Below are 14789 nucleotides of genomic sequence, written 5' to 3'. Positions count from 1 at the left end.
TTTACTCTTTGCTCTTATTTATAACGAATCCACTAACAATTTTTTTTTAAGGGCTCCATCTTATCTAAGGACTTAAATTCCAGCTACAAGAGATTTTTAACTACAGCTACCTGGAGAAGGGAGGGGTGCCTTATGACACATATTAAACAGGAGAGTCGATCCCATGACCTCCTAGGGGAATGCATTCTACTGGCAAGCCACCGACCAACTGACCAAGTAGTTGTTCACGACTCACGAATCCACTAACATGATGGCCCCATTTCTAAGTCCTGCACCACAGTTCCCTGAGATTACGATTACATTTGAGAAGTAGGAAACAACAGTGCTAACTTACATTGGAGATAGACAACCAATCCATAGCAGGCAGCTTTCAGTTGAATAGATTTATTTACTTCCACCGCAATTTTATTACAGCCATTTTGAACAATGCATATAATGTAAGCTTACAAGTTACACCATGAAATTGAACAAATTTGGTGGGGGAAGGAGACTAAATTTTAAAATAATAATAATAAAGTATCACCATCACTATAGTACAACATTTCCATTATGAAGGCCACCAGACGTTCCACTAAGCAAGAAAAAAAGGGGTTAGTAACGGCCATATCCCGGGGGTGGTGGTGGTGGCCTACTTAGTACTCTGTCTAAAACAGAGTACCTGTTACCGGGTTGTTGAGGGTGACCACCACCCCTTTGATCTGGTCTTGGTACCCAGACACCTCCCTGTTGATGGTGATCACTACCAACTCCAGACACTGGGTAACCCATGTGACCATTGTATCCACCACCTGGATAACCATGAGCTCCACCTGGTACAGGTATTTGTGCTACTTGTCTAGGAGGGTAATAACTTGGTCCCCTATCATTCTGAAATGAACCAGGAGGATGGTTATGCACAAGATGCTCTACAGTACGGGAAGCCCGCCAGTGATTACTTTCATGCGGAGGACGATGAGATGACCTTCCATAAGGATTAGGTGCAGCTGGTGGACCATATGGTTGACCATACCCATGGTCCGAGTGATTCTGAACACTGGTCATATGTGTAAACCTACCACTCTGACTGGTATAATCAGCCCCAGTTCGTGCTGTTCTCTGATGTTCAAGACTGTGGTATCCACCATCAGCATAGGTGGAAGGCGGTGCACCATACATACCAGCAGGATACGATTGTGGTGAGGCATGCATCCGGTCACCCCTGTTAGTGTCCCTCTTTAACTGTAAGGTGTTAGCAACAAGCCTATGTGCTGCTTCTCCAAGCTGACGACCTGTTCCGGGGTTATTTTGTCTGAAACCGAAAGGCAAAAACCATAAGTCTGAGCCTCGTTTAATCCCAAAGTTTACTCCATTTGAAATTTAGATGTAGTTATGGCAGCCCACTCCTCTCACTTGCACAAAGACAAAAACCAGGTCAATTCCATACCTGCCATTTTCCATTGGCCTCCTGCCTGTATCTTCATGCCACAATACAGGTGGTGGCTTGAGATCCCCTATAGTAACGGTCTGCAACAGCACAATAGGACACTCGAATATTATAAAATGCCGTACAACCAAAGCAGGGCCCACATGCATTAACATACTGTACAACTAAAATATGAATTCAAAAGCTCAACCAATACTTCCAAATAACCTGAAATCACTAAGTCATATATTTCTGTCAGTGACAGAATTGACCCTCCATCCTTTCCCCTAATTTTGTTTGCAAAACTCGAACGCATAACACATCCTGGCATTACATTTTTGTGTTTGTGTGTGTGCGCCAGTGTGTGGGTTATCATGAATAATGTTTGAGGTGTGGCTCAATGAAGCAGAACAGATGCACACACAAGCGATAGTAAGGCAGCAAGGCATTATAATAAGCCAGAAACAAGTGAAAAATATTAATAACTATTATTTACGGAAAAACAGAAAAAGGAGACGAGAAGAAAAGAATGTAAAAGCAACTACTTTCATAACCAGAGTACCATAACAAAAAAATCCTAGAAGGAATTGTCATATCACAGCCGAGGACCTCAGCAGCGACTTCTCTATGCATATCAAGAAACCCTTATGCATAATGCTATAATGCTAGAACCCTAGTCATGTAATTGGTGGTTGTCTTGTGTAGATATATATCCATGAGTTTCATGTTGAACATTGTGCAAATTCTATGGAAGGGCTATGCCACCCGCAACACCCCCCACCCTTCAACACTAATGCACCCACCCAACCACACACACACACACATGGGGAATGCTAACATTCATCGAAGCTACTCAATTTGGGACAACAATTGGCAGACATGTCTGTGTCCATAGAGGACCCGACACTTGCAGCACATAATGAGCATCACATGGCTGGAAAGAGAGCAAATTTTCTGAATAAATTACTAAATGTCATTTTTATAATTTTTTTTTTTATCACTTTGGACCCACTTCCTACATGTGATGCTTATATGGTGCCAAAACCTCACCAAGATGGGTATGGGTCCTCCATCACAAGGAGCCACCCATGTTCACCACATGGCAGTTAATGGATGTTACCAAAATCACTAGTTTAGTGAAAGCTAATGAGAAGAAACCATCAGCATCTAAGCTGCCTTAAATTTCCATTAGTGCATATGAGCATAATTACTACAAATCCTCTAAACTTATTGTCAGGACATCTGAAGAAAACAATGCATCATCTTTTTTTTTTAAGTAAAAAATTAATCTTCAATTATTCAACAATATATAACATTTGTATTGTTTTCAAGATTGCTCATAAATTTCATACCTCCTGAGATTTTCTGACCTAGAAATTCCAGAGGATGATATCATTAACTACTTAGATTCTCAGCAAGTAAACTTAAGATGAAATTATTTATACTCAGAATGTCAGATTATGAACCACAGCAAATCTATAATGGAGAAAACAAAGACATATAATCCCTACTCCAACAACGTTCTATGGTGGAAACATTTTATATTCAATAAAATTAAATAGGGAAATAACTAATTAATATATGGAAACGAGCACAAAAAGCAAGACCACAGCTAGTAAATTTGGCTTAATCATTGAGAGAAAGTCTTTGCTTATATATAAAATGTTAATATCATTATATGTTATTTATGTAACTTATTAATACTTAGATATGTGTGGATTTAAGAAAGCAAGACCACTTGCTTTCTTGCTCCCAGCTTTGGTGTAGAACTCTAATACCGTCTGTTGGAAGTTGCTGGAATTTCGGCATCTTTGTGCTGCTGCTGGTTTCGATGGGTTTTCAGGGTTTTTTCACAAAAACCCTTTCCTACGGTATCGCTGAACAAATCTTCATTTTGACTGGAGATTCAGAGCCCATTATCCAACCGACAGTGGACCTGTATCTCGGTCCAGATACGTCACCATCCCCAACTGATTTCTTCTCCCTTGAATCACTCCCCCAACCGAGTTCTTCTCCCTTGAATCACTCCCCCAACCGATTTCTTCTCCCTTGAATATCTCTTTCCCAACCTCGATTATCCTTCGCAAACCCCATCTCCGATTTCTCATCCCTCCACGACTCTCCCTCTCACCTCCCCCATCTTCGCACCCTTATTTTCTCTCTGTGCAGTCAGGATCCGATTTTCTCTCACGGTTTCCACAACTCTCTCTCACCTCCCCATCTCCCAACCCCGATTTTCACTCACAGCCCACCCCCATTTCCACGACTCTCTCTCTCCACCCTTATTTTCTCACCGCATACACGATCCCGATTTCCCTCACGGTTTCCACGACTCACTCTCACCTCCCCCATCTCCTCACAGCCCACACCCCTGATTTTCTCTCACAGCCCCCCACCCCTGATTTTATCTCACCGCATCCATGAACCCCTCTCTCTCTCGCCTACCCCATCTCCCAACCCCGATCCTCTCACGACCCTCTCTCTCTCTCCACCTCCTCAACCCAATTTTCTCTCCCAGCAATCCACAACCCTCTCTCTCTCTCACCTCCCCCTTCTCCTCACCCCGAGTTTCTCTTCCAGCAACCCATGATCCTCTCGACTGCCTTCCCCATCCCCTAACCCCTGATTTGTCTCTCACAACATCCAAGACCTTCTCTCTCTCACCTCCCCCACCCCACAACCCAGACTTTTCTCTCACAGCCCCACACCCCTCCGACTGTCCCGCCTGCAGACAAGTCCCCCACCAACAATTTTCTATCCCCAGTCCCACTATCTTCAATTATTCCTCCCCCATGTACCCCTACACCCAGTTTGACTCCACCTCGGTGTTAAGTTACATCACTACGGTTTTCGGCACATTTGGAGACCACCCCCAGTAAACATGTGCATTGCGTGCTTTATATTGTACACTTTTATGTCATGTTATACTACTGTCCCTCTTATTGATGCTAATTTGAATTACTTGTTTATTTTATCATCATTATTTGTTTAGTTTTAAGCACTGCTTTACAATCTCTATGCCTTGCTTGGCTTGTTTATGAACCTTATTTTACCCATTGAGAGTGTTTTTTAATGCATTAGGTGTGTACTCTACTTTGTACACTTTGTATTTACTTTTCTAATATATACATCTATTTTTTTATAGTGGTGCGTCAGGTCGGCAGCCGGCGCTTTAATATATTCGGGCAATCACCTTTTTGCATGGATCCTTTCGTGTTTTGATCTCTTTTTTTCTTGATCTCGTCTTTCCGTCCTCATTTTACTAGGGTGTCCCCCGTAAGTGACATGTAGTGCCGTCACCTGAACACAATGATAAGTAGACAAGGGCAGGTGAGGAAATATTTCAGCCCAGAAGCGTAGGATTAGATTAGCTTCCTAGAACATTGGATCATTAACAGGTAAGAGCCTGAGATGGTAATGTTACGAGGAGACGAAGGATAAATATTAGGGGTGTCAATGGGTCGGGTTGGGTCGGGTCTGCCTAAACCCTGACCCTGACCCTAGAACCCTTAACCTAAACCCTGACCCTGACCCTGACCCTAGAGCCCTTAACCTAAACCCTGACCCGACCCTGCCAGGGTTTTCCCTAACCCGGCCCGACCCGACCCCGGGTAGGGGTGGGATCCCTAGAAAATACCAACTACTTACTTTCATTTAAGTACTCTCTACAACAAGGTTTTTTCTCTTTGGGTTAACTAACTCTGCCTAATGAAGAAGAAGAAGAAGAAGAAGAAGAAGATAATTAAGTGTCTCTCTATATATATATATTGTCATTCTTGGTGTAATTAAACTTGGTAGGATTTAAGTTCAAAGAATAAATTAAACTTACTTTCTTTAGAATTTGCTAAATTTGTTTTCGTTTCAGTGAAAACTATATAGTTAAACTGGGAAACCCTGAAAGAAACCCGTTACTTGTTCATTCTCAGATCCAGTTTCTAAAACCACATTTTGGCAACAATATTTATGAGATGAGTGTACTCTCAAGAAATGGACTATTTGGTTTTCAAGATTCAGTGGACTATTAATGCATCTGGTTGAACTTGGCTCTACTGGGTGGCCCGAAGTCCACCTTTCCTTCTTCACAGAGAGAGAGAGAGAGAGAAGGGGAGGAGGTGGATGGGACAGAAAACCATAGTCACGCAAGAGCACACGCACACGAAGGAAGCAAGTGAGAAATAGACGACTAATCTTACTCTTTTTTACATACCTTGATGCGAATCTGGGAAGGAGGAATCGAGGAAGAAGAAGGCAGACTACTAGTCGAGCACTTGAGCGGCGGCTTTCTCGTGGATGAAGAAGAATGAAAGGTGAAAACGAAAAGGGAATAATCGGAATATGGGTTAGGGTTATCATCTCTTATGGGCATTTTGGTATTTTCACAAATATATATACTTATAACTAATTCAGGGTCGGGGCAGGGCCGGGCCGGGCCGGGCAAAGCCCGGGGTCTTATCCCAGACCCGACCCGACCCGACCCTGCCAGGGTTAGCCAAAAACTCAACCCTAACCCGCCCTTCGGGTTGAAAAATCAGGGTCAGGTCAGGGCCGAGCTCAAGGCGGGTTCGGGCCGAGCGGGCTTTTTTGACAGGCCTAATAAATACTGCGTGTATCCAAGAGACAAGATGGAAGGGTAACAAAGTCATAGAAGCGGAGTGGGCATAATTGTAGACAAAGATCCAATGAATGATGCCGTAAAGATCAAAAGACTCATAGACAAGATTATGTCCATCTAAATGATATTGGAGAAAGAGATTGTCAATATTGTTTGCGCTTATGCACCCCAAGTAGGATTGGATGAAAGTTGCAAGCGTCAATTTTGGGACAACATGGATGATTTAATGCAGGGTTTTGGCTAGGATGCATCGATTATTATTGGAGGTGACCTGAACGGACATGTTGGGAGTAATTGTAGAGGATATGAAGGTGTACATGGCGGTTATGGGGTTGGGGAGAGGAACAAGGAGGGGACCTCAATCCTAGACTTTGCGATAGCTTATGATCTTTCCACTACGAACACTTTCTTTGAAAAAAGAGGAGCACTTAGTTACCTATAAAAGTGAGAACTAGACCAGCCAAATAGACTTCATCCTAACCAGAAAGGCAAACAAAAAGGTGTGTAAGGACTGTAAGGTTTTCCCTGGAGAGAGCCTAACCACCCAACAAAGATTGGTGGTCTTAGATTTGTGCCTCAGTACACAGAAGCATAGGAGAGAACCTATGTACCATAAGATAAGATGATGGATATTAAAAGGGGAGTCCCTAAGGACATTTATTGATAATGAGGTCAAACAAGGAAAATGGGACTTTGAGGGAAACACCAATGCGATGTAGAACGAGATGATGACTTGTATTAAGAGGATTGCCAAAGATGTACTAGGAGAAGCGAAGGGTAGCCGTCAGGCCCCTAGGGAGACTTGGTGGTGGAACGACAAGGTCCAAGCAACCATTAAGACCAAGAAAGATTGTTTTAAGACATGGCAAAGAACTAAAAAACCAAAGGATAAAAAGAGGTATAATGATGCCAGAAACGAAGCTAGGAAGATTGTGGGAACGGCTAGGGCGAAGAAATATGAGGATCCCTAACATAATTGTCAAGGTGTCGCCTAGGGGCCAACTTGGCGTCCAGGCAGTTTTGTTGGGGCCTAGGCGACTGCTGCCTTATTGCAAGGAGCCTTGCATTGGTTTTTATTTATCGAACCTGGTATTGGCCCTTATTTATGCCAAATATCATTTAATACGTTTACTTAAGAGATTCATAAATAAGCAAATACCCCCCATATTTGAATCCAATAAAAATAGTTAAAAAATCAAATTACGAAAGGATAAAGTCAACCCCCCAGTTCAAGAACAAAAGCTGGATTTTCGACGGTAGGTGAAATTTTCAACTTTCAAATGCAGGGATTTTCTCAAATCTAAAAATTTTATAAATCTTAATATGATATAACATTGTTAAAAACCAAAAATGCGGAAAAATATTAATTTGTTTTGATATCTAAAAAAATAATTCATTCAGAAGCGATTTTGAAAGCATTCGTGCATACCAAATAAGGTTTGACCAAAACATAACTTCTTCAATATAAATCAGATTTAAGCAATTTTGGATTTGTTGGAAAGCTGGTTTTGTGCTCTACCTAATACAAAAAGTTTCATGTAAAAATACAATCATGACTAGTCAAACTTCTTAGAAAACAAGATCATTTTTCTAAATCGACAGCAATTTAATTACTTATAGATAAGATCATATTTTCTAAGAACAGTATAAACCAAATGTATGTTTTGATTGTTTCAAATTTCCAATAGCTTGCTTCTTCAGTTATGCTGTCTTCAAGCTGAATGTGGTTTAATATTGACTTTTGATGATTTGATGTGATTTAATGTTGATTTTTTATGACTTGATGTGGCTTAATGTTGATTTTTTATGATTTGAGATGGCTTAATGTTGATTTTTGATGACTTGAGGAGGCTTACTATTTTAGCATACTAAATAATGTTAGAAAAGGGGGGAAATATAAAATAACACTTGGAGCGCCTTGATCGCCTAGGTGGGCGCCTTGCCGCTTAAGCGCTTAGGCACCCCTCCACTGCCTTGGGTCGCCTTGCCGCCTTGACAACTATGATCTCTATATCAACCTAAACACAAAAGGGGGATAAGCTATATATAAGATAGATAAGATGAGAGAAAGGAAGAGTAGAGATTCCGATCAAGTAGGGTGTATCAAGGGTGTTGATGAAAGAGTGTTGGAAAGGGATGAGGACATTGTGAAGAGATGGGATGAGTAGATTTGCGATCTACTAAATAGAAAGAGGCCGAGTATAAATGACCCAGACGATTACATAATTCAACAAGACACCAAACGCAATAAATATGTAAGAAACGTTAGTGTCGGAAGTTAAAGAAGCCTTAAAAAGATGAAAGTAGGCAAGACACTAGGCCCAGATGAGAATCCAATAGAAGTGTGGAAAACCCTAGGAAGTTGTGAGGTATATTGGTTAACCAATCTGTTTAACAGGATTATGAACATAAGGAAGATGCAAGATGAATGGAGGAGAAGCATTGTAGTCCCGATCTACAAAAATAAAGCTGATATCCAAAGTTGCATTAACTATAGAAGCATAAAGCTAATGAGTCACAATGTGAAATTTTGGGAGAAGGTTATTGAATCCCGTTTGAGAAAAAAGACTCATATCTTAGTGAATCAATTTGGCTTTATGTGGAGTAGATCCACAATAAAAGTTATCTACTTATTGAGGAGGCTCATGGAAAGATATAGAGATAGCAAGAAGGATCTCCATATGGTCTTTATTGACCTGAAAAGCTTATGAACGAGTCCCTAGAGATTTAATCCAGCATGTTCTAGTGAAGAGAGGGGTGTCGAGTAAATATGTAGATGTAATTAAAGATATGTATGAGGGCACGGTGACTAGTGTGAGATCTATGGGAGGTCAAGGCAAGGAATTCCTAATAACGATTGGGTTACATCAAGGATCAACCTTAAGCCCTAATCTATTTGCACTTATCATGGATGACCTAACCAAGAGCATTCAAGCCACGTCCCCAGCAAAAAATGAACTACCGCTCTGGTGAGGTGCCTTCTCCCCCAGGGTCTCCCCTCCTCCTTCCTAGGGTCCTTTCGCCTGGTCTTCCCTGTTTGGTCATTGTAGCTCTCCCTTGGGGGAGGGGCTACCCCTTCACTTTGTTCCCTCTGCCACCATTAGCACTTCTAAGGTTGCCAGTTACGAAGCTAGCCTCCTTGCCAATGAGGTTACGAAAATGGGAAAATTGTCTCGTTGGACATTTCATGGGTAGTCGTTGATGCAGATTCATCACCAAAGTAAGCTTGTTTTATTAGGAATAAGTCTAGGGTTGGGTTTATACATGTTGGGCTTTTGATCCCATGGTTTTTCTATGTAATAAGTCACTTTTATGGGCCAAAAATATGGGTAATTAGGTTGCATATGGGATTTGTTGTTTTAGTTCCATACTTAGTTTTATTTTGATGTTTTTGTTCATAAATTGAATCGGTTCAACCAATGGTTCAATTTAAGTGATTTTAATAGATTTCTTTTAAGTGTTTATTGGGGCTGGATTAGGACTCTATTTGAGTCTATTTCAGTTTCCTAGTTAGTTTAAGTTACCTAATAGGTTAAGGATTGGGTTAGGCCTTTCCTTTTTAGTGTAGGAGTCTATTTTTGAGTCTTTTATCTAAGGTGTTGTAAGGGGGCAAGTATTGAACACGAATTTTGATTAATGAAAAGCTTTTTTTGCTACTCTTCTTCTCCATTGAAGATTTTTGTCTAGTGTTTGATCAAGGCTAGTGGGATTGGTGTTTGATCCAATCGACACCTTGCGGTGTGAAGCCCGGGTGGTTCTTTTAAACCTCTCCTTCAAGTTCTTTGAAGATCTTCAAGTTCTAGTTAAAGATTCAATTTTTATTCAAGTTTCTCAATCAAACAAGCTGTTGCCAAGGGAATTCTGCAACAACAGTGAGTTTGATTCATCCCAACCCTAACCTTTCTTCTTCTAATCCTCTAAACCACCGAACCCAAACAATCCCTCCATCTCTGAACATCATTCCCATCATCCAAATTCTGCTCAGACCAAACCAGCCATCAAAATACCACCATATTTGGATCGAATTTCCCTCTCACCCTAAGGAGAACTCGATCCAAACCCCTTCCCTAATTTCTCATCCTAAACCCTAGATTCCATCATTATTCTCAATTCAAAAATCCGAAACCTAAACCCTAACCTTGCTGCCGATTCTAATTAAAAGGCCTAGACTTGTTAAAACTTAACGGTAACCTTCACTGATAGACTCCCCTACATCAACTAGACCTAACCCTACCATCAAACCCTAACCCTAATTTCACAATTTTCACCTATTTTGACCTAGCCGAACTACATGTTCAAGTTAGATCCTGGTTGTTTGGCTTCTAGTTGGTCTCCTACAAATCTAGAACTACATTAGTCGTCCTCCCTTCCCCATTGTTAAATCTTCTCTTGCAAAGCAATGTAAGTTGCAAGGTGCAATAGGTGCATACCTCTTGGACAACGGGTTTTTTTCATTTTCAAATTTTCAACCGATGGAGACCAATGTCGTGTGCTTGAAGGTGGCCCTTGGAATGTTGGCTGGAAGCCGCTTTTACTTCGGCAATGGAACCGATATCTTCAACTCAACTGCCTAGATAAATTTGAGCTATATCCCCCTCTAGGTCTCTCTACCAGGCTTGTCGTTGCTAGTGTAAGGATGGGTTGAGTTTGGTTGGCTCAGTCCTTGGGACGCCTCTTTACTCAGAGGGAAAGACAAAGGATCAAGATAGACTGGACTTCGCAAGAATATCAGTGGAAGTCTCTGTTAATGCTCCCTTGCCATCCTCCATCCTAGTTGTTAATGATGAAGGTAACTCCTTCAAGCAACCGATATGTTTTGACTGGGTTGGCCCGCATTGAATTGTTTACAAAGTATTCAGCCAATCAACTGGAAAATGTGCGAGTAACTCAAGGAATGCCCCTGGCCACTCCCAGCCCCAGGACTCTGACTTCCGTCACCCGTTTCTCCCTAGCTCCTGAAAATCACCATCTTCATCATCCTTCTCTTTCATCTGCCTGCTGGTATTCCGACATTTGGAGGCCAGTCTTCCATCTCTTCCCTCTACCCCCTCCCCCCCCCCCCACCATCGCTTCTTCCTCTACTGCTAACCCATCCCCTTCTCGTGGTCGCCACCGCAGTCGGTTGCGTAAGAAACACCGCCATTGCGCCTCAGCTTCTTTCTCTCCTCTAGACACAATTGATTTCGTACCTTGGGTTTTGCAGCTAACCTTTCCGACCCTGCTGTGCCTACCATCTCTCCCACCAACGCCTTCCATCAGCTTTCCCCCATCGACCCTAGCGTCATCTACCCTCCCGTCTTGTCGCTTCATCCTTCTGGCACTCCTTGTGCTTCTCCCGAGGAGACGCATCTTCCTGCAGTCGACCCCCTTCTCCCTTGCCACTCTTCTACGCCTTTGATGGCTCTTCATACTTTCCCTACTATCGAAGGGTCTCCATCTCTTCCCCTCAATAATCATGCTACCTCTACTTTATCTCCTCTGAACGCTACCGTTGTCGGCTTCTTGATACTGGGGGCTAACCCCTCTTCAATCACTCGATCCTGTCTCCCTCCCCTTTTGCTCCTTCCTAACGCAAACCATGGGGTGGACCCCACTTTCACCTTATTTCCTTCTTAGTTCGTCTATCTTTGGCCCCTTTCTCTTCCCCCTAGGTTAACCCCCACTATGCCCCATCTCTCTCCCTCTGACCCTATTCGTCCTACTATTGTCCCTCATCCCCCTCTTCGTGTTTACCATCGGCACGACACAAGCTCCCCTCCCTATCTTAAGAAACAACCTCACAGAGACAATGCCCTGCCTTGCAACAAGAAGATTTTTCCTCTTGAAGGGACATTAGAGATCATGTCCTCTGTCGTGGCATTTCGGATCCCACAAATGGGTAGTGCGCTTCGTTGTACTTGGATTTTATTTCCTTCTTGTTGTTGGGTTCTTAGCCTTTCTTGTGGGTAGTGGTAGGTTGGGGACTCCCCCTTTCTTTTTTGCAGGCCCTCGCCTTTCCCTTTGTCTTGACAAGGCCTTGTAATTGGTTTGTATTTGTTTGCTCTCTCAGTCCCCCCCCCCTTTTCTTTCTTTTGGTAAAGAATTTTTTATTCATCCAAAAAAAAAAAGACAAGGTCCCGTGGTGTATGCTCTTCGCCGATGATGTCGTTTTGGTGGATGAGACAAAAGCAGGGATTAATGCTAAGTTAGAGCTTTGGAGATCAACCTTGGAAACAAGAGGCTTTAAGACACGTAATTTTAGTCATACTAAGATGGATACTAACATGGTGCGAATTGGGGAAAGAGAGATACCGCAAAGTGACTATTTTAGATATTTGGTGTCAATCATAAATAAGGAAGGTAACATAGAGGAAGATGTTTCATAGAGAATTAAAGTGGGATGGATGAAGTGGAGTGGTGCGTCTGAAGTGCTGTGTGACCATAGTATTCCTTAAAGCTTAAAAGAAAGTTTTATAGGACTATTGTACGACCGACTATGATGTATAGGGCAAAATGTTGGGCAGTTAAGAAGTGTCATATTAAGAAGTTTTGTTTGGATCCATGTAGCCAACCCCATTAAGTTGGGATAAGGCTGAGTTTGTTGTTTGTTGTTATTTGTGTAGTAGAGATGAGGATGTTAAGATGGATGTATGGACAAACTAGGAAGGATAAAGTACGGAATAAGCGTATTAGAACTGACTTGGGAGTTGCCCTGATCAATGACAAGCTCCGAGAGAGACATTTGAGGTGGTATGGTCATGTTCAATGGAGGCCTAGGGACGCCCCCAGTAAGGAGGAGTGATATGATCCCGATTGAAAGAGTTAAAAGAGCTAGGGGCAAGCCTAAAATAACCATAGGAGAAGTTGTGAAGAAGGACATGCATAGTCTAGGTCTTGTACCAAGTATGATCTCGGATAAAGACTATTGGAGGGCAAGGATCCAAGTATCAGACCCCATTTAGCTGAGATTCTCCTGACTTACTGGGCTGTGCCTCGTTCCTCTTACGTCCATCCTTCATTTTTCTTTTCATTTTCCATCTTTCATTTGTCACGTTCCATTTTTGCATTTCTCATCTCATTCCCCATCTCTTCATCCCCCAATTTATTTTTTTTAGGATCTCAGTTTCCCCTACTTTGTTGTTGTTGTTGTTGTTGTTGTTAGTACCCAGTGCACAAGGCTCCACAGACCCCGCAGTGGCGGCAGCCTCATGCACTGGGTTTGCCCTTTTTATTAATACTTAAATATAAAAGTATCTAAAACAACAAAATATGTCAAAAATAAAAAATATCTTGGAATGATGCAGAAAAGTTTGTGATGACACACAAATACCATGAAACACATGAATATTTATGCATCTCCAAAATTGAGATTCAGCACGCGTCGTTCAAAAATTCAGTACATAGACAAATTATTTGAAAATTATCCACAGATTCTGTGGGTAAGGCCCTTCTCTTTCACTTGTTTTGATCCAGAACAGGGATTTCATCAAAAGAAAACTGAATAATTTCTACTCTACCACACAAGGTGTTTAATTTGCAAATAAATAAGTGAAAATAAAAAAGCATTCTAACACGGGGTTTTTTATGTTGAGAATGTAAAACCAAGAAGAGAACAGAGCAACTCGTAAATGAACATCATCGACAGACTGAGATCTCATTACTTACCTTCTTTGGGAATATAACCCCTGCTGGTGGTCGAGTGATGTGCTTATGTTCATCCGGGAGTCTGTATATGGCACATCTGAAAGGCCAAAAGGAGAATACATTAAGGGAAAGAAACAATAAAGAAAATCATCATAGATACATGTCTAGTTCAGTATATTGTCAGTTTGAAAGAGAACTTACATGACTTGATTGTTCATAATATCTTCCATTGCAGCAACAGGAGACCTGAAGATGGGAGGGCAAGGATCTCCGCCACAAAGTGATAGGTAACCATTCATTCCACCACTGCATGTACCCCTAAATAAAATCAGAAAATGGACCCAGAAATTCTTAAAATGAAAGTACAGTAGTTAACACACAAAAAAATAGTGGAACTAAGTCTAGTAGCAACCGGGAATTATTTTCAAGTACATGCAATATTAAAATCAAAATAAAATGCTTACATAATGAGAAATAATTCCTGCATAGAACACAATTAATGGACTAGAAGTGTTGTGGTAACTTCAGAGCAGGACATTCTTGCAGACAAGAATTGATGAGTGTTAGAAGCAGGTGAATGCTGATCTCTGTTACCCAGACACTTCACATGCCCCTGGATTACCATTTCGAAACATTATGATACCCAGCAGGACAACTTGGACATGACCACCAAGAAGAAGAAGATTAACACCCACTCTTAGACCCATTTGTTTGACATAATTTGGCCAAGTCCCACAACAATACCTACTTTTGGTAACATGTGCACATATCCTAATTTTTGCGTATTAGGTGGATCACTCTTCAAGACGTACCCATACCTGAAACTTGTTCCTGAACCCGTATAACGTGGATGCTGAGCCTAAAAGGGATAGATTGGAAATAAAAAGGCATACATTGAGGGAAATTTTTACTTTCAGGACGGGGCAGAATAGATTGAAACTAAAGCTCAAAGATTCACTTGGTTCCAACAACAAAAAATGAATAATGCCACTATACTTGGGTGGAAACCCATCACCTGATTCTACATCCAGAGGAGAGGAAGGGACTTAGGCTAAGGTGCAGGGAAATTGATTTTTATGAATTCAATCAGCTTCAATTGACATCACTGAAATATTTAAATATTTCCATTGATTTGGCCTCTGTTGAAATTGA

At 41.6% G+C, this 14789-nt stretch overlaps 1 protein-coding gene across 3 annotated transcripts in view; it reads right to left on the bottom strand.

Annotated features, from left to right (window-relative positions):
* Window positions 1-392: 392 nt before the first annotated feature.
* LOC122660349 (5'-3' exoribonuclease 3) overlaps window positions 393-14789 on the bottom strand; it is a 46088-nt gene continuing 31691 nt past the window's right edge. For 2 of the 3 annotated variants that reach the window (XM_043855612.1, XM_043855614.1), the window contains 4 exons: window positions 13839-13955; window positions 13659-13734; window positions 1424-1503; window positions 393-1288 (listed from right to left, as the gene is read on the bottom strand). In XM_043855612.1, the coding sequence (XP_043711547.1) occupies window positions 592-1288; window positions 1424-1503; window positions 13659-13734; window positions 13839-13955 (970 nt within the window). In that variant the 3' untranslated portion in view covers window positions 393-591. The remainder of the gene's footprint in view (window positions 1289-1423; window positions 1504-13658; window positions 13735-13838; window positions 13956-14789) is intronic. The other variant, XM_043855613.1, reaches the window with a different exon arrangement.

This window comes from Telopea speciosissima, chromosome 4, assembly GCF_018873765.1.
Source record: "Telopea speciosissima isolate NSW1024214 ecotype Mountain lineage chromosome 4, Tspe_v1, whole genome shotgun sequence".
In the NCBI taxonomy this organism is placed as follows: domain Eukaryota; kingdom Viridiplantae; phylum Streptophyta; class Magnoliopsida; order Proteales; family Proteaceae; genus Telopea; species Telopea speciosissima.
Note: the sequence above shows the minus strand (reverse complement) of the source record. Positions and strands in the feature narration are given on the sequence as shown.